This window comes from Ammodytes marinus (assembly GCF_949987685.1).
Source record: "Ammodytes marinus genome assembly, chromosome: 22".
Classification (NCBI taxonomy): Eukaryota; Metazoa; Chordata; class Actinopteri; order Uranoscopiformes; family Ammodytidae; genus Ammodytes; species Ammodytes marinus.
Genome location: NC_137226.1, coordinates 3,916,406 through 3,937,356, shown reverse-complemented (window position 1 = coordinate 3,937,356; position 20,951 = coordinate 3,916,406). Strand labels below are relative to the sequence as shown.

Below are 20,951 nucleotides of genomic sequence, written 5' to 3'. Positions count from 1 at the left end.
ACTGAAACACGCACATGCTTCTTTAAAGGGGGAGTCAGCGATTCTGGAGAACGCTTGTTGTCAAAATCGCTTTTTTTTTGTCGAAATCAGTGAATATCTCCTAATGATCAGATCTCGTTAACTGTCCGTACAGTGTGTGTGTGTGTGTGACTGTGTGTGTGCTTAAAAAAATCTGGTATTCTTACAAAGCCTAGGCTCTGTAAACGGGTAAAAGGGGGCCAGCTGTTGCTAGCAATATTGCCCATTCTACAGAATCACTGACTGCACCTTTTACATCTTAAATTGCCAGCAGAAAACATAAGATATCATAGGGACAGACAGCCAGCCAGTCAGTCAGTCAGTCAGTCAGTCAGTCAGTCAGCTGAGTTGGATAAAGACTGTTGCATCCAGAGATCAACTGCTCTCTCCCATCTGGCCCTCGTTCTGTGATGTAACATGTTAACAGAGGCCTGAAATTGTTGAGTTTTTTTTTTTTTTTTTTTGAGAGGGGTTGTAAGCAAAACAGGAGCCTAGTAGGGCCACAGTGGAATGAAAAAAATTAAAAGGTATACTTTTATTTTTTATATGAGAATATCAAACTTTGATGTTGAAGATTTCACATTAATGTCAAATACTTTCTGTCAAAAAGGAAAAAAAAAATCCTGAAATGTTTAAAAAAAAAATCTCTGATAAAATCTATTTTTAGCGTAAAATGTTCTAGTTTGTCCTTTCGTTTTTCAGTTGCCCTCATATGCTGTTGTCAAAACGTATCCTCAAATTTCTGAAAGGTTTTGTAGTTATATGCAACGCGTCATCTTATATGCATTTCCCCTAAATTCAGCCAGACATACTGTACATATTTTGGAATCTCAAGATTTCATCTAGAATCTTTAATAAAGCTTTACTCTAATAGTTAAATCAATGTTAGTGAGGTTTAAAATAGTTTCTCTATAAAGTTTGGGACAGATAAGAAAAAACTCTTGATTAAAAATCAATGCAGCAGATTGCCAAGCTGCAATGTTACTGGATCCAAAACAAAACAAATTCCAAACAGGATCATGCCTGTCATTAAACCGTCTCCAACTGATCAACACCCACGCAGTTCCCACTATATCAATCCAGTTTACAATACAGGCCCTTTTGTTGAATGTTTGTTTTTGTTTTTTTTACTTCCCAAAGCCAAAAAAGAAGTTGAGATGACTGAAATAAACTTTACTGTACGTCTGAGTCATTTTCTCAGACATGAAAACGTTTCTCTTGAGACATAGAAGATATTAAACAACTGATTTCCCAAGTTTAGTTTTCTTTCAACATTACTAGGTCCCTTCAACTAAACACAGCTAAATAACTTAACCTTTCCCTCCCTCCCTCCTTCCTTCCCTCCCTTTCTTTCTTTTTCACATCTTTACCCCCTGTTTGTGTGTTTATACTACAGATGCTTTGATTTTGTAATTAGTGTGAATGCAGGAAATGCATTTTCTAGTTGGTAAACACTTTTGTATTCACTTGTGGCAAATATAAATTAAAATTAAAATTAGAATACATATAATTTGTTTTGCTCCTGTAGATGTGTGAGATGCCGTCTGACCAGCAGCAGGCAGAGATTAAAGGCAGGTGAATTTGACATGTTAAAAATGCCGGCCAGTTGGTATGGCAACATGTAACTAAGCCAACATGGACTAAATTAGTGTCTGTCCCAACTGACTCTGCAGTTCATGCTTTAGTTCCCTTTAGTATCAGATATAAAAAACAAAAGTAAAGTAAAAAGTTGTGTTTTTTTATATACGTATATACACAGCTCTGGAAACAATTAAGAGACCCCTCCAATTGTTCAGTGTGTCTCGTTTTACTATTTAGAGGCATATGTTTGAGTAGAATGAACATTTTCGTTTTATAACATAAACTACTGACAACATTTCCCCAAAAAATATTCTCATTAAGAGCATTTTAGAGATTAAGATTCAAGAAAAATCCAGACAGGTCTCTTTAATATTTTTTTTTACAATCTGTGTTGCTTTCACTTTCAACATTTTATCGCATTTTAAACAAGTTCATTTGAATTGGATGAATCATTTTTTATGTAGAATTTAAGCTGTGAGGTTTTTTCATGACTCAGAGATTCTAGATAAAGATCGCATCGTTCTGTAGAACAGACAAGTCTAAACACTCACAGAGAAGTGTCACCTTGCAACACAGGCTTTGGGGTGATGCTGCATAAAAAAAAACTGCTTGACTTTTAACCAATTTTCTGGTTTTGACGTCTATAAACTTTCAGCAAAATCATACAATCCTAATTAGATTTTATACTGTGATATTGTCTACACAAATATATTTACCAAATGATTCCTTCAGAAATGTAATTTAAAAACTAACCAAACTAGCCATTGAAGTTTCTGTTGTACATGTGGTTTGTGGTGGGTATTATTGAGGACATTTTCTTGGTATTGTATGTTTTTCTGGTACATGAAAATGCTAGGGAAGTTTTTATTCTAAAAATACGGAACTCACAACACTTTTGAGGCTTAATCTAGTCATTTTGGATGCAGCATTTTACCACTATGATTTAAATTTGTCTCTACCATAACTGCATTACTGGCAGCATAGACAAGGCTATGAAAACATCATATAGAATTTCATGATGGAAAAAAGTAAAAAAAAAAATAAGTAATTTATTTTTATTTTTGCAGAACTCCTTTATCAAATGCTAATGTTTAAAACAGACACACAGTTTGGATACAACCCCCTTTTTTCATAGAGAGTAGAGTTAGTTGAGTTGATAATTTATGATCAGTTGTTAGATGGTTACTATCATTCCAAACATACCACTGGCCACCGCGCCCTGTTTAAGTAAGTAAGTAAAGTAAGTAAAGTTTATTTATATAGCGCCTCTCGCAGACCAGGGTCACAAAGCGCTTCACATTAAAAAAAAACACAATAAAACGACACATATACAGAGTCTGTTACAAAGAAGAGTTTCCTAAGAACGTACAAAATATAATACTATACAATATAATAAAGAGCAGCAAGGAAATAAAAAAAAAGTGAAAGTGAATTAGGTGCTCCGAGGAACTTTCAGTTTGTGTTAATTCTTGCAACCCCTTTGGAAAAAAGCGGTAGTGTTTTTTTGCTACGCCAGCTGTTGTTCCTGGGTGAGCGTATACCCATGACAAAATAATTAAGAAAAAGTAGCATCAAAATAGCATTCTTTGCACTGATGGTCTCGTTTGCTGTTACATGACATTTATGATCATCAGAGGAAACATTAGACTGTTTCAGAAATATGTAAAAGTTCCTTGTAGCACCTTTTAACTAGTTGACTCACAATTCTTTCATCATTACAGCATGGTGCATATTCTATTGTTTCTTCCGTGTGTGTGTGTGTGTGTGTGTGTGTGTGTGTGTGTGTGTGTGTGTGTGTGTGTGTATTAATTACCCTCTATTGTGTTTTGAAAAGCTGGCAAAGGTTGTCTTAACAACTTATGCGTCATAAGAGAACAAAGGGGCAATGGGCTCTGTAAACTCAACTGGGATGTTTGCTAGCTACGGTGGGGCCTCCTTTGTTTACACACCAGTTTACAGATCCTAGGCCGTGTGTGTATAAACACTGGATTACAAGTAGCGGATCGTGAAGAGATATTCACAAGCCCTTAGAATCGCTGACTCTTTTTAATTTGGATTGAAAAATAATAAATATACCTAACTCTTAAGTCTGTTCAGATGCTTTCTTCTATCATTCAACTAACTCCCCAAATTACATATTTAGAAGGGTTTTGTGGATTTTAGGTTTAACAGGGGGCTTTAAGGGATTTCTGCATATGGCACTTATCTGTCTATGAGGCTGTATTTAAAGGCTCACCCAAGGGACAGGATTATAGTTGGTAAGAGGTGACGATCACGGGCAGTTACTCACATGTTTGAAGGTGGTGTGAGGCGCCGCCATAGCCCCCGTCTCCTCCAAATATTCCTCCCAGTTAAACTCAGCTTCTTCCTCCATGGATTCTGCATCTGAATAAAAACAATCGTCAGTCTAACACACATTCATATAGCATATGGCTGTGTTAAAGGTGCTCCAAGGTACTTTCAGTTTGTGTTAATTATTGCACCCCCTTCGGACAAAAGCAGTAGCGTATGGCGGCTGTAGTTCCTGGGTGAGCATACCCATGACAAAGGTGTTAAGAAAAACTATATAAAAATAGCATTCTTTACACTGATGGTCTCGTTTGCTGTTACATGTAATTGATGATCATCAGAGGAATAATGAGACGGTTTAAGAAATATTCTAAAGTTCCTCATAGCACATTTAAAGGCAAAACACTGCAGGCAAAAGCAATGTTTTTAAAAGGCACTGGTTAATTTTGGAGATTTCTGGCTATTTTGCTTAAAGTATATTTGTCTGTATCGTTCTCCTATACAATCATCTTTAACAGCCATTATCTCAACGTTAGTTTTTTTTCAATACTCTGGAGTCTGGACCAAAAAATCTCAAATACTAGAGGACTTACATTAATTAAACTTTCCATATTAATTCTTAGCACTATTCTGAATGTTATTACAGAAAGATTTGTTCATATGTTGTTCACTGTCTGATTTATGATTAATTTTTTTCTTGAAAACATGCAGAAAATGCATTTTTAATGACCTGTACATAGTATTATTTTCAAAAATTAAATTAAATAAGGTTAAATCTGAATGAATACAACCGTCAGTCATCACCAATAAAATACAAACGCCTTGTCTTGAGGCTTTAAACTTGCTTTAATTTATGGCTAAACATACGGATGGCAATTCAATCTACAGTGTTGATGCTTTGTAAATGTAGCTGATGTAGCCAAAACACAACCGTTAATTATCTGGAGTGTGAGATTTTGTGCGCAAGTCGTCTGATGTCATGCCAACAATATTTTTTCCCGAAGGTGGGAATTGTTAACTTGGCATGTGGTAAAGTAGAGTGATATATTTGAGGTATTGTGTGTGTGTGTGTGTGTGTGTGTGTGTGTGTGTGTGTGTGTGTGTGTGTGTGTGTGTGTGTGTCCGTGCCCTCAGTGCGGGACTGAACCTGCTCTGTCTAATGAGAGGGAACGATAGGGAAGCTGATGATTTGATGGATTGTAACTGCTGCTGGCTTCCACACCCACACACACACACACACACACACACAAACAGCTTAACCCTTTGGATGCAATAGATACATTTTCTCAAAAATCTCAACTATATTGCGAAACTTCAGAAGATTTACAGCCAGAAACAGAAATACAACATAGGGACACACGACAAACAACTAAAAAACGGTGTCTAGCTATAACAAGCCAAATTATAAACATAGATCCTACTCTATTAATTATTACACGTTTTGACAGAACTAACCCTGAGTTCCAAATCACATACTCTTTCTTTTTACTACACAGCATACTAAAGTACAGAAGAGTTGTAGGACCACAGGAGAGAAACAATATCAGATAAGGAAGTTTTTTTTTGATTATGTTGAGAAATGTCAAGAATAAAGCCGATACTCCAAAATGCTATTGGAGTTAGTGGGGCATTTATGTATTTTCAGCAGACTACAATTGCAATGCTTGTATTGGGACATCCTAAATCTTTTTCTGGCATACTAAATAGTAGGGAAGTATGGTGATTGGATGGCAGGGTAAGGCTCAGAACATCCTCTCATGGCTGCTGTTTTGCTGTAGAACTTAAGTGCAACACACATGGGCATTGTCACACACACACACACACACACACACACACACACACACACACACATACACACACACATTGTCACGTAGCACAACGCTCATCAATCACTGCCTGTTACACACAATGAGTGCCTCTACAACACAGACAGAAGACGCATTAAAAGTACAATAACCAGCGTCAATACACCGCCAGTGTCCCGGGTTCACCTAGGAAAATATGGGTGCAGGTGTTTTTGAGCTAGTGTGTGGAAACTTCCTTCAATCCATTCATATTTTACTCTGTGTTTTTTAGTTTGTTTTTGTTGTTTGTAGTGATATGGATCCCCTTGGGTCTGAAATAAAGAAGTATATATATTCTTATATACAGCTCCGGAAAAAATTAAGAGACCAGTCTGGATTTTTCTTAAATCTTCATACACAACTTATTGAAAATGCTTTTAATGACAACAAATGTATTGGAATGTGGTAGAAATGTTGTCAGTAGTTTGTAGAATAAAACCAAAATGTTCATTCTACTCAAACATATGCCTATAAACATCAAAACGAGGGACACTGAACATTTGGAGTGGTCTCTTAATGTTTTCCAGAGCTGTATATTTATAGCATACAGATCTTTCCTGTGTTTAAAACAAAAATGTATAATTGTTTGAACCTTTTTCCCATTAAGGTGAGACACAGCAGGTAAATATGATGAACAACATATGAACAAATCCCTCTGTAATAACCTTCAAATCCTTCTTTAATAACCTTCAGAATAGGGCTAAGAATGATTATGTGAATTTTAGTTGATGCAATTGCTTTAGAAGTTGAGATTTCTGGTTAAGAGTATTGAAAAAAACTAATGGTGAGATAATGGCCGTTAAAGATGGTTGTATAGGAGAAATATACAGACGCAAACAGACAAGGTTTAGTCAAATAAACACCTGAATGTACAAGTTGGACCTTTTGATTTATACTAGTATGAAAGAAGGCATGTTATGAAAGCAAAATAGCCAAACAAACTATGCTTTAAAAAAAAAATCAAAATTGACCAGTGCTTGAAAAAACTATGCTTTTGCCTGTAGTGTCTCACGTTTGAATGCTGTGTTCACTTGCATATTACCACTGACATGCCAATCCCAGTAGCCTAAATCTGAATAATATGCAAAACAAATGTGCATTTCATTTCCCTAGCATACTGATTTGTTTATCCGCTCACCTGTGTTCACCTCTTCTTCTTTCCCATTGGTCGGAATGTGTGACCTCGCTGTCGTCAGGGGCAACGGCTGGTCCGGGCTGTGGCACTGCATCCTGGTTCAGCTGATTTGACCTTTGACCTTTTGAGGTGAGTCAGTTTATTCTTCTTTCACTGCATCTCTCACTGTCTCTCTTCCCCCTGAACAGCCCTGGTGTATAGAGGAGATAAGTAGAGTTAATGTCCAAATTTGTTCATAAAAGAACATATGTGATGAAAAAAACAATTTGATAAATATGACATGAATATATATTATGCCAATTTAAAAAAATAATCTGACAGATAACCGAAGCTCTTTATCAAACCGCTCATTAAAGGTAGAGTCAGCTTTTCTAGAGAAAGTGTGTTGTCAAAAAGTGTGCGGTAAAAAACAGTGTTAATACACAGCCTAGGCTCTATAAGCGGGCATGTTGCTAACTACGGTGGGTTGTTTACATACCAGTTTACAGAGCCTTGGCTGTGTATTAACAACAGATATTCTTTCAGTGCAGACTTAAGAAAGGTAGCAGATCATGAGGTGGTATTCACTGATTATGACAAAAAGTATTTGATAACAAGAATTCCAGAATTGCTGACTCCACCTTTAATTTCCAAACTTGTTCATAAACAAACAACACATGATGGGAAAAACAGTCCCATAACATAATAAAGACGGTTCATAAAGGGCTTTTGACATTTGGTCCAATAAACGCCCACTAGACTATTTAGTAAGAATCTCCTCGGAAAACTAATCTGGCAGACAGGAAACGATCAGATGCCCTTTGTTAATTCAGTTTCTGTAGAATAAACATTAGCAGAAGTGGGAGGTTAGAATGAACAGCTACATCCACTGTAGATATATTGGCAGAAAGAAAAAAAGTACTTCTTCTCCAGAAACTTAACTAAACCAAAGAGCACCATTAAAACTTGTAGATAAAAGCATATTATTCATTTTAATTGCAGCCATTGTGTATGCATATTGCATACTATGCATATTGTCTTTCTGCAGGGAGGCCTGTGTTTGCATACCACAGCACAACTCCATCAGATAAACAATCGCAGCCAAACAAAGAAGAAAAACTGGAATGACACGAGGGAGAAAACGACTGGGCGAAAAAATTGCTTTGGACGGAGAATAGATAGAGTCTCAGTCCTCTTCACAGCAGACCCGAGTTAGAATCCAGCCCGCGGTCGTACTCTGCATGTCTTTCCCCTCTCTGACCCATTTCATCTCTGTCTTTCTCCACACTGTCAATAATAAATGAAAACCGCCAAAAAATAATCTTAAAAAAAAAAATACGGAACTGTAGAATCACTGTATCGAAGGTGAAAGAGGAATCACGACATGATACAAGAAAGGAGCTTCAGCTGTTTACTGTTGGTCTTTAATCACCGTGATTTATTTAACACAATTAACTTCACTAACGAGGTCATTAGTTAAGCTAATTAGTGTATCAATTAACAGATGCTTCTCTGTCAAAATCGTTCTTCAGATAACAAAAAAGTAAAAGTCTAATATGAATTTTAGTTTAATTTGTTAATTATTTCATTCATCTCACTCAGTATTTGTTCCACAGAGCCGGAGTTGAACCAGGGAGATTAAAAAACTGATTTTAATCGTCTTCTACAACCAGAGAAGTTTTGCCTAAGAAATAATATATTTGTATAGGTCCAGGCCACTAGATACCTCAGCATGTGTGTGTATCCATATGCAGTACAATGCCCTCTTGACTCCTCAGCATGTGTGTGTATCCATATACAATACAATGCCCTCTTGACATGTGTGTGTATCCATATACAGTACAATGCCCTCTTGACCACGATGATGTATTGCATCATCAAGGTTTCATAAATAACCAAAACAAGAATCAAAACAGCACAACTTTTTTTTTTTTTTCGAACTGAGTTTGATTTTTCTAGGACGTCGCTTACGATAGTGAGACGCGACAAAATTCACATTCCAAAATATTCGCTTTTCCGTGCCGTTTATTCGTGTCGCGCCCAGTGTGTGCAACTGCCTTTAATCCTACAACTTTTGTTAATGGTGCATTGCAGAAATAATTAGTTTTTTACTTGAAAAACAGCAGATTTCTTCAAAAGAAAAAAGAAGGAAATACAGAAAGAAATACACATTTCTGTTCTATAACTGTCTCATTTATGGATAATAAGCTCAACACTATATGGCAGCAATCATCACCTTCATAGCAACAGACCCTGTTAGCCACTTGCCTGGTGGCTTCTCTCACTGCGGGTCATCACCAATGACTCACTGCTCCACTTCCACCCACTTTCATCTAACTGGCAATTAACCACAGAGGCACGCTGTCGACACACACACACACACACACAATCACGCACGCACACACACACGCACGCACGCACACACACACACAAACAGTCAAGACCAATCATCCAAATCACGTCTTTTTGTCAAATCTTTCAAAATAAAATATCCAAAAAGAGAAAAAAAAAATATATCCTTGTTGTGTGATTGGGCAAGGCATCCATTACATCCAGAGATATTCCCAAGGCAAGAAGAAGAAAAATACAAAATAAAAGATGAAAAATGAAAAATGAAGGAATCCAATAGTGATCCAGGGAAAAAATTACCAAATTAAAAGCATGCAAACAATGCTCAAGCTGCTGGTGTGAGCCGAGTGTATTTACAGAGCTGTGAGTCTACAAGGGGCTGTGTCAGTCTCCACAAGCAGCCCACTGTGTGTGTGTGTGTGTGTGTGTGTGTGTGAGTGTGTCACCTCCTCCTTCCCGCACACACAGGCACACACACACACACCCACACACCCACCCTCTCTCCTACTCCCACTCTCTCACATACAGACACTGACACACACACATACACACATCCACCCTCTGTCCCACACACACACACACACACACACACACCCTCTCTCCCACACACACACACACACACACACACACACACACACACACACACACAGACCCCTATCGTCCCACAGTGGCTCCGGCAAACATCCATTGCGTAAACAACAAGCTGAGCTAATTTGTCTCACATGACGCCGCGTTGTGCCGTTGCAGCCTATCAGCATATTCTTGCCTAAGTGCTACTCACAATCTTCACCAACATTGACACATCACTGCCGTCAGCATGGAGTCCACTACACCGCTCATTATAAGTCATTTAAAATGCACTCAAAACACCGTAATAAAGTGTCTATCTATCTATCTATCTATCTATCTATCTATCTATCTATCTATCTATCTATCTATCTATCTATCTATCTATCTATCTATCTATCTATCTATCTGTCTGTCTGTCTGTCTATCTATCTATCTATCTGTCTGTCTGTCTGTCTGTCTGTCTGTCTGTCTATCTATCTATCTATCTATCTGTCTGTCTGTCTGTCTGTCTGTCTGTCTGTCTATCTATCTATCTATCTGTCTGTCTGTCTGTCTGTCTGTCTGTCTGTCTGTCTATCTATCTATCTATCTATCTATCAAATAGTGTGCAGAGAATTTCACAGTAGCTTTTCAAACTCGGGTTTTCCCTTAAAATTCCCCTGTATTTTCCCCACAACTGTAACACACATAAGAGACATATTTGCTTCCGCTAGTTCCAGTAATAGTCTATTTGAGGACTGAGGAAAACCCAGTAGGACATGGTTTTATAGTGAAATGAAGGAGAAATGAATCAATAAGTCGCTCAGCAGAAAATGTAGCAAGTTATTTGTAAAGAAACATTGGCTTCAGGTTCTTAAATGTGACAATTTGATGTACTTTTCTGATTTATATGAAAATACATTTGATTTTTCTTTAAGTGTTTTGACTTTTTTTCATATATTTTTATTTTCAAAGAACACAGTTTTTTGACTGTTTTTGATTGAAGACGATCAACTTGAAGACGTGATAAAATCTTTCCACTATTTTCTGACATTCCGTACACCAAACAATAGAATCTAGTTATCAAGTGATACGTTATGAATGAGACTAATGTTTCATTGCAGCCATAATGTTTTATATTATTAAGTATTAAAGAGGTATTGCACCATATGTTCAGTGCAGCCCAGTACATTACATTGGATATTCAAAAACTTGTATTTTACCCTACAAATTCAGTTCTAACTGAACCCAATGCCATGTGGTTAAATTGCTGACTTTCAGCTTTTAATTTGATAGGTTTTTAACGACTATATCAGGGGGAAAATGTAACCCTAGCAACATCCTCCTACGCTATCCTTAAATTGGAGGCATTACGTACATTGATTATTCCTAAAAATGTGAACACCCTTAAAACACCGTATAGCTTTGGGGCACTCCGGTGGCGTAGTGAATAGAGTGCATACCATATCAGCTCCGGCCTTCGTTGCAGAGGTCGCGGGTTCAAATCCGACCCTCTCTCTCTGTCTCCCCATTTCAACTCTGTACTATCAAATAAAGCCTGAAAATGCCACAAAATAATCTTTTAATAAAACATCTTAAAGCCGAAAGTTGTTTTGGTCTAATTCCAAAGTGCTAAATGAGGTTCAGAGCCCAAAAACAAAAGAGGAAATGTGTCATTTTCTAAATGCTTATGGACTGCATTGCTCACTTCCCCCAAATTCACCCTGACATATTTATTGTCTTTTTCAAGATTCAAGAAAACTTCATCTATCCCCAGGGGGCAATTAAGGGTAAGGCACGGCGAGCAGACATAGCAACAATGACAAACGCGACTAAAACTTTTGAAGTAAAGGTCAAATATTTTACTCTTCTTTTGAAGTTTAAACACCCACCCCACCCCGAAGGTCCTAAAGAATGTTCTAGTGTTGTGGAAACAAAGACAAACCACGTTTATGTGCGTAGGCATTTAAAAAAAGGAAAGGAAAGGTCTTCCCTATGATATGGATTTTTCTGTTGGTGTGAACAGTTTGAATGTTGTTTTTTCAAGCACTGGTCAATTTTGAGATTTTTTGCTATTTTGCTTCCATAACATGTCTTCTTTCGTAACTAGTATACATTTAAAAACAAATTTGACAGGTTTTCACGTAGGACAAGCAACAATTTTCACTCTTTTCTGACCACCAAACAATTCATTCTATTCATAAAAAAAATAATCAATAGATAAATGATGAATGAAACTGATGGTTAATTGCAGCCATAGTAGATGTATTCTAAGTTGACAGAACCCAAGGCCGACTATTTTGAGCAATTTTTTTATTTTTAAGCATTTGTACTTGTTGAAGCTTACAGGGCTGCAAACAGTCCCAGATTGGAGATTGGGCATGTGTGTGTGTGTGTGTGTGTGTGTGTGTGTGTGTGTGTGTGTGTGTGTGTGTGTGTGTGTGGCGGGTAGGGGGGGGGGGGTAATCCGGTCTACTAGAGTTAATCTCAGACGCGGGACGTTTGTGTTGTCAGATTGAGAGGGAGGAGGGAGGATTTTATTTAGTTTTATTGATTAGCTGGTGGTGGGGCGCTGGGCATACACATGTTGCCCCTCCTGCCTTTCCCTAAATATCCAGCCGGGCCAAAGACTTAATGGAGGATTTAGGAGATTAACTACCACTGCATGGGCTCGGGGTTTTATTGCATTACTGCCTATTAGGTTCTCCTCTTTTAGACCCATCCAAGAGACATGGCAACGGGAGGCCTTGTTGCATGTGGGTAGGGTTAGTTTTAACATTTGGGGGGGGGGGGGGGGGTCATATTAAGTGGGGTAATCTGTGGGTCCTCCCCCAGAAAATTGTGAGCGTTAGACACTTCCTTTTTCTGCGTTCTGGTGCCTTTTCTGCATCAAGTTATGGTGGAAATTTCTTTATTTAAAGTAGCTGTTAAACTGTAGGTTGTTGTTGTTGTTGTTTATAGCGCCACCATTGAACAAAAGTGGTAGCGTTTTGCGTTTGTCCTAAAGATCTTTTCTAGCGCGTGCCGGCAGCGCCTGCATTTGTTTAGGAAGCGAGTGAAAGAGAGAACGCAAGATGCATCCCGATGAGGATACGTATTTATATGTGACTATGTCAGATTAATAATGACCATGGTGAAGCAAAGTAAACTTTGATTAAGTACCATAAACACAGTATGTTCCGGTCTGTCTTCTGTAAATAATTTTGTTTAAGTTCCCAGGAAAAATCAGTCTTGCGAAGGCATTAATAATAACTATATAAAAATAGCATTACTTTAGCTGATGGTCCAGATTACAACAGGCTGTGATGGCCACTGACATCAGTTTACTATGAATTATGAAATGCAAACAGCAACTGCCCATGGTGGACCACGGAAAACAGGAGAAAACAGTGACAGTGCAACAACTGAGAGAGAGAGGGGGAGAGGGGGAGAGAGAGAGAGAGAGAGAGGGGGGAGAGAGGAGGGAAGAGAGAGAGAGGGAGGGAGAGAGAGAGGAGGGGAGAAAGAGGGAGAAAGAGAGAGAGAGAGGGGGGGTGAAGAGGGGAACTCCCTCTTATTTCAACACCAGTGACTGGAAATAACTTCCTACAACATACACACAAAGACACACACACACGCGCACACACACACACACACACACACACACACACACACACACACACACACACACACACACACACACACACACACACACACACACACACACACACACACACACACACACACACACACACACACACACACACACACACACACACACACACACACACACACACACACACACACACACACACACACACACACACACACACACACACACACACGTTCTTCACAACCTTTGAGCAGCTTTGAGACTGTTGTGTCTCCTGAAAACATTTAAGGTCAAATCTAGTGTTCATGTCAGGACCTAAACCAAGACAGAATCACACCAGCGAGAGTCCAACACTGTTTACTAGACCTATATTTCTTGTAGTGTAATCTACAAAACAATATTCAAATCAACATTATCTTTGAATTTATTAACTTATTTAGCAAGTAAATTGGCTTGTCTGTCTTTATTTCTCTAGCGTGACCACCTTGCTACATACAGTATCACTTACTTTAACAAATCAGAAAGAAAATGAAGCATTATCACCTCAGTTATGGTCTTGACATAGAGTCTCAAGTCCTGAAGGTCAGATATCGAGAAAGTATTGAGTAAATATGTGGTCGATTCTGAAACAAGACCTTTAAAAAGTGGTGATGAGACCAAGACCGGTTTCAAGTGCTTCATTTGATGTGAGACAATACAACTCCACCGTCTGAGCAAGTCTGAAATGTGTCTAGAATTATACATACATATACAGTCAAATCTGATATTTGTCTGAGTCCTCCCCCTTATTCAAATACAGCCTGGGAGTTTCTCTGACAGCAGTGGAAAGAAAGAGAGATCTTAACTTCATTATTCCCTGTTTACTAACTAAATAACCTCCACTGTCTGTATTGTGTCTTTGCAAACTTCCTATAAGCCTGTGACTGTGACTTATGTAGGAACGTCCACAACAACATTTACATACAATGCCTTATCAAAAACAGATAATAAAAAAAAAGGCAGAGTAGTTCTTGCACAAAAAGCCAGCCATCCAAACCATCAATAATAATATACATCAGCAGGACGCATATCGATCCATCCTTGCTTTACAGAATGGATGACATATGTACCTGTATAGCCGTATTTTCAGGAAAAAAATAAGAATTTGAAAAAAGTGCTTTTCTCGGCAGAATTTCTTTATCTACACGTCTGCGCTCACTCCCCATCCCTGCTCCCAGCTCCGTGGAAGCGAGAGGGGGGAATACAAATCTTGGGAGCAACAAGAAGTCTAAAATGCATGATTTATTCATTGCACACGAACGCCTACCCTATCGTCACGTCCATAGCGCGCAGACTATTGTTTTGGTTCATTATGGTGACGAATTTAATCTGGGGGAGGAATCCTCGAATAATGGCAAATGCTGGACAAAAACTCGGATTTGCCAGACCAGACCGCACGCAAAAAAAAGACAAATAATTAAATAGCTAATCCAATTATCTGCTTAATCATTGTGGAATTTTACCCATAGACACACAATAAACTGGAGGGAAATATCTCGTCCTGTCCTGTGCAGTCATCAACATATTAATATAAGATTTCCGCCACAAAACAATGGAAAATGTCGGTTTTTATATGGGAAAAAAACGACATAAATGTGATATAATATGGTTTAGAAATAGCTATGTCGTATGAGCCTGAGCATTTTTAGTATAAAAGTGAAAGAGGAAACGTTAAGTGCACATGAGGAAGATGAGGCAGTGAGGGGTGTAGCCGACAGAAACACACGCAGGCAGGCAGGCAGGCTCTCTCGCTCGCTGGCACTCCGGTCATGTACTTTGCACACTCAAAACTGCAGCGGAAAAAAACTCCCAGGAAATCGCCAAATACACACTTTGATCTTAATTGATTAAACCTCGTGTGTGTCCATCAAAAGAAACCAACCCGGAAGCGCTATCTGCTATCGTTGTCTTTTTTCCTCGTTCAAAGATTTTAAGGCGCAGTTTTTTTTTTTTTTTTTTTTTTTTTTACACCACACCACTGACTGACTTGACTGAACACCATATAGCCTAAACCCGCGCCATGTTGAAAAGTGCTTTGACATTTAGGCAGTGTCCGGTGGTTTCCGAGGGCTTTTTATGCACCTATAGGGGTGACGAATAAAATCCAAAAATGACTCAGAGTGTGTGTGGGTAAATGACAGCAATAGCCTGTCATTTCTGAGGCGAATCTCCTTGAGCAAGTTCGCGTTCACATCAAACAAAATTGCAAACGAAGGGGTCTCTCATACGCACCATGAAAAACAGCTTCAAAATAACGTTCCAACGGTGACTTGCGTAAATTAATAAAATCCCCAAAAATGTCCTAAACATTCAATGACATGACAGAGGCCAACAGAGAGCGGAAAACAACACAATAAACCATATTACCAGTGAGTAGTGCCACGAGACAGCCGGTGAAAGCTGTTTAATTACAGCGCTTGAGAGAGACACTTTGAAACAACTTGAGCTCGTGAACGAACGCTCGCGAATATTCTCTCGTTACTACAGAAACCGCCTCGGGAGCTATTTTTTTTTCTCGGAAAATGGTGAACAATTTAACTCTAGCATTATTTATTTCGTCGACATTGAGGCAAATAACAAAACACAGCAACACACAGAGAGAAGCCTTCAAGCCGTCACCTGTCTTACCTGTCCAAGTTTTTTTTGGTCGCCTCTCCTTCACGAGACCCCCACTGTTTTTTTCTCTCTCTCTCGCTCTGTCCCTCTCTCCCTCGCTCTCTCTCTCTTTCTCTCTCTCTTTTCTCCTCGTCCGCGTGAGCACGAGCAAAGCAACGCGAGCGACGTCTTTCAGCTGCTGCTACTGCCTGCCTGCTGCCCCCAGTTCCAATATGGCATCTCCTATCTGCGCATGTCCAACACACACAAAAAAAAAACATCTACAGATATTTCCTAGCCAACTCCTTCTATTCACAGACCCTTTTTTAGTGCAGCAGCAGTAAGAGAGAAAAGTATTTGTTCAGAATGTTATAAATAGGGAACTGGAGTTCAGTGGACGCCTACAATAACAAACACAGCAGCACAGTGGAACACTGTATGTTACACAACATAACAGTATCTCTATACAAGCTTATTCTAATGTAGCCTAATAACATTATCTAAAAATAAGGTTTACAATAGGCATATATATATTTATTGATTATATTTGATAGGCTATAACAGATTTTTCATTGTGAGTAAACAGGCAGTTATTAGGTTCCAACCAACAATATTTTTTCTGCTACAGTTTTATTAACAAAAATATACACTATGATGACCTTTATAATCATTAAACAAGTTATAAGATTGGTATTAAGTACCTTATTTGACTGTTTGTGTGTGTTTACTAGCAGTTATTTATGGCAATACCCACTGTTTTATTTTGACTATACAGTTGTATTATTAACCAAAATAAAAACTACCAAAACTGAACATTATGATCAATAAAACAGCAGTTCACGTGATAATATTGTAATAAAATATGTCCAACTATAACTGTTTATAGCAACAACACAAGTGCCTCATCATTAGTTGCCTGTTATGGGCTTGAAAAGTCAATAATTCCCCCTTTGGAACACTAGATTTTGTTCCAATTTTATCTATGTTCTTTCCTAATGTTTTTTGTGGAGTTTTGGAGTTGACCTTTCCCCCATAAAGCTCTTGAGAAATCGCCTCAGATTAAGTTATTTTAACACTGAAGTGGCATCTCTTATCAAAGTCAACAGTATCCTCTAGTGGTAGGAGAGTATTGTAGGCTACCACTTCTGATGAGAGAGAGAATGAGAGAGAGAGAGAGAATGAGAGAGAGAGAGAAAAAAAGAGGGAGGGAGAGAGAGAGAGAAGCAGAGAAACAAACATACAGAGGGAGAGAGAGGAAGATAGAGAGAGGGAGGGAGATAATGAGAGAGAGAGAGAGAGAGAGAGAGAGAGAGAGAGGGAGGGAGGTAGAGAAAGAGAGAGAGGGAGAGAGGCAGAAAGGCAGGTCATTCCTTTAGTTCAATGGTTAGCACATTATTTCCACACACACACACCTTAACAGACATATGTTATTTGGTGCTACTCAACATGGTGGAAGTTGTTTGGCATTAAACTAAACTTTCGGGGGTGGAACCAAATTTTTACCATCAGACAGTGAAACCTACACAGGCCCGGTAGAAACAGTAACACAAGGTTTGTTTTGGGCAACTTCTAAATCAGGCTGGACTGACATAAAAGCAGCAAGTTCCTCTTTAGATATGGAAGTTTACGCTTCACCTTTGGGGAACTCAACTGTCTATTTGTGTATTTGACCTTTGAGCGTATAGATTCTTTTGTTGTATGGCACTTTTCTTTGCTGGAAATCCCCAGGAAACTCCCCAATTTTGCCTGACTTTTCACTTAGTTCTTGACATTCAAATGCTATAAATGTCCTCTCTGGGTCACCTATGAATAATGTATAAGCCTATATTACAAATTCATATTTCTGGCCTTTTTGTTTTGGTCTGTTTTGCTTGATTTTCCGTGCCCTTGAACAATATAGTGCAGCTATAACTTTCATGTATACTTGAAAAATCCCCATATTCCCCTAATTTCAGAAAACTTGAATGCTGTAAAAGTACTTCAAAAAAAGGGCAAAAATATGAATTGCATATATTATATATGCAATTCATATTTTTGCCCTTTTTTTTTGGTCTGTTTTGCTTGATTTTCCATGACCTGGTTCAATATAGCGCGGCTATAACCTTCATATGTTTGAAGAAGTCTTTATTAGTCCATATTTCAAAACTTGACAGGTGATAAAAACACATGGAACAAGATGTTACACGTCGTTTAAGGTGGAATGCGTGAAGCGGCTTCCCAGATTAATACATAAATAGATCCATATGAGCAACATAAAACTATTGGCAAGATATATGTTTATTATATGGGTCGTAAAAAACCCCAAGAGTGGCCAAAATATGATTAAAGGGGATGGGAGAAAAAAAAAGGTGTATGTTTTTTTGTCAAGCTTTTGCACTTGGTATGGAATACTCGATAAATGCATGTCTTAAAGCTATAGTGCTTAACTTTTGTATGCCCTCTTGAGGAATTCTGAGTGATTACAACAACACTGTCGATGTGTCTTTGAGGTAACCCTTCAGTGATCATGCATGGATTTTATACCTTTTTCTGCACATCCAGGTTTTTTCTTAGCAGTAGAATCGACAACTGAAACATTTCTTTGGCTCTTCTTGGGATTTTTTTCTGAGCTCCTGCACCAGTGTTGGGTTAACGACACCAGTTTGTAAATGCTTCCATACTGAGAAATACAGAGAGAGTTTTGTGGAGCTGATGGGCTTTATCAACTTTGTGTTAACTTTATTGGCGATGGCTTGAATGTAACCGACATATAAAAAAGTTACTCACTATAGCTTTAAGGACACCTTAAACTCTCTATAAGTTACTATTGATAAATTGTTACTTAGCTCTTGGAGGATCACAAGGGGACAGTTGTATCATTTCAAGGGACCATCAGAAATGGGCATTACAAAATAAGTGCAGGCTTATTATGGCAAATTATAGGTGTCACTCAAAATCGTTTATAAATGCAATAAGCATTTTATTTTGAGGCCCAGTGATTGAAAAATATAACATATTTTCATTTTCATCACACACACACACACACACACACACACACACACACACACACACACACACCACACACACACACACACACACACACACACACACACACACACACACACACACACACACACACACACACACCACACACACACACACACGTACGTGTATACAGGGGTGGATCTGATTAATAAAGACATATAAGCATAGACCGTAGACTGTATTGGTCATTAAGACGAGAGAGAAGAGGCGCTCGTGCCGCCGGTGGAACAGATGGTTGGAACACGCGCCCTGCCCCATTAATCTGACAGAGAAGAGGCTTTTCCATGAACGCGAGGGAGGAAGGATTAAAGACGCGCGCGCGCGCGCACACACACACACACACACACACACACACACGCGCCTGCAGCACGAGGGAGAGGTGTGTGTGTGTGTGCGCGCGCATTTGTGTGTTTTGTTTTGGCAACACTCGTAAATGAGTCTGGTTTTCCGGTCTGAGTCCTTAAGTGAAAAAAAGTATTTATTCATTTATTTATGTAAATTCCAAAATGTCAAGAATCATAAATAGACCTCTAAATAAAAGGGTAGGAAATAAATATGGACCTCCACAAGTTACTGTGTGGAAACTTTCTGGTGTATAGTTTTTTTCCCCGTTTTATTTCAGTTTAATAACCTTAGTTGCAAAAATATGTAAGTATTTGATCTATTTGTGACATTTCAGAGGCAAACCTTGTAGGCAACATACTTTGGCCATATCTCTACTGAGATAACTATGTTTTGCTCTTATCAGCTGTGTCCACACCCCATCACACCCAAGCTTAAGTAGCCCAAATAAAAAACTGACTACAATTTTTCCAACAAGCTATTATACTAACTATTTATCTTTCATACCAGTCATACCATGTGTATGCCTATACAACCAATGATATAATTTTTAATTATGTGGGTTTCATAGGCCTACTGTATATACATTAAGTAGCCTATTCTATAGACAACTAAACAGCCTCTCCCTTGGACACTAAAGTGTACATGTATACAATCCAATAACGATTTAAAATTGACCTAAATCAGATTTTTTATGAATTGGGAATCTCATAATTGCACTCTGTCTACCTCTCCACATTATTATATTAAGTCTATAGTAGGCTATATACTAATTATGAATGAGCATTGCAGTCTTCCTGACATACTTTGAACCTACATCTCCTTAGCATCTCTTCACGTGAGGGAAGGGATTTTCCTCGTGTCAATGGGCAGGGTCATTTAACTCAAGAGATAAAGGCTCTGAAACGGCCTCACGCACGTTCAAGGAATTCTGACAGCCGCACGCGCAACTTGTCCAAAACACAGGAAGATAGGTAAATGCTACTTCAAAATAAAATAGGTGAAAACGTAGTCAAGAGGGAAACAAAAGAATAGAGATGGTTTGGTTGGCGTTTCATCATTTTTATTTAATTATTTGTCTCATTTAAATTGCTCCCAATAAGGATGGAAGATTATTTTCCAAGGTAGACCCGGGCACGACAACGTAAACAGTTCCAGACAAAAAGGCCAATATAATACTATAAATCAGATAACAGTAGCCTCCTCATAAGCTATGAACTGATCTTTATTTATAAAATGAAAACAAGGCTATATCCAAAATATGTTCTGTAAAAACCTTGGACTCTAATGTGTTGTGAAAAAGGAAATGAAATGTGTTAATGATATGCATGCATACACATCATAGTTAGATATTGCGACATATGCATATTTGTAAAAGAATATATAGGCTATATGAAACATTGTTACATAAAAAACAATCGTTTTTATGTTAGAAATCGACTGGCAAAGTCTCATTATATCTGCAAGTAAACATGTTGACCCCATTCACTCAGTTGATATGCTTTCCCCTTTGTTGTTCCAAGTGAAACAGCTGATTTTGCATTTTACTTTGAAATATCTTTATTTTTACAGGAAGCTCCACGGTCCGTGTTTTCGTTGACGAGAAAAACATGGA

At 38.3% G+C, this 20,951-nt stretch overlaps 1 protein-coding gene across 1 annotated transcript in view; it reads right to left on the bottom strand.

Moving 5' to 3' along the window:
* sfmbt2 (Scm like with four mbt domains 2) overlaps positions 1-16,151 on the bottom strand; it is a 56,812-nt gene extending 40,661 nt beyond the window's left edge. The window contains exons 1-3 of the mRNA XM_080050906.1: positions 16,004-16,151; positions 6,871-7,057; positions 3,890-3,984 (exon numbers count right to left, since the gene is read on the bottom strand). Coding sequence (XP_079907032.1) covers positions 3,890-3,984; positions 6,871-6,961 — 186 coding nt within the window. The 5' untranslated portion in view covers positions 6,962-7,057; positions 16,004-16,151. The remainder of the gene's footprint in view (positions 1-3,889; positions 3,985-6,870; positions 7,058-16,003) is intronic.
* Between the last annotated feature and the right edge of the window lie 4,800 nt (positions 16,152-20,951).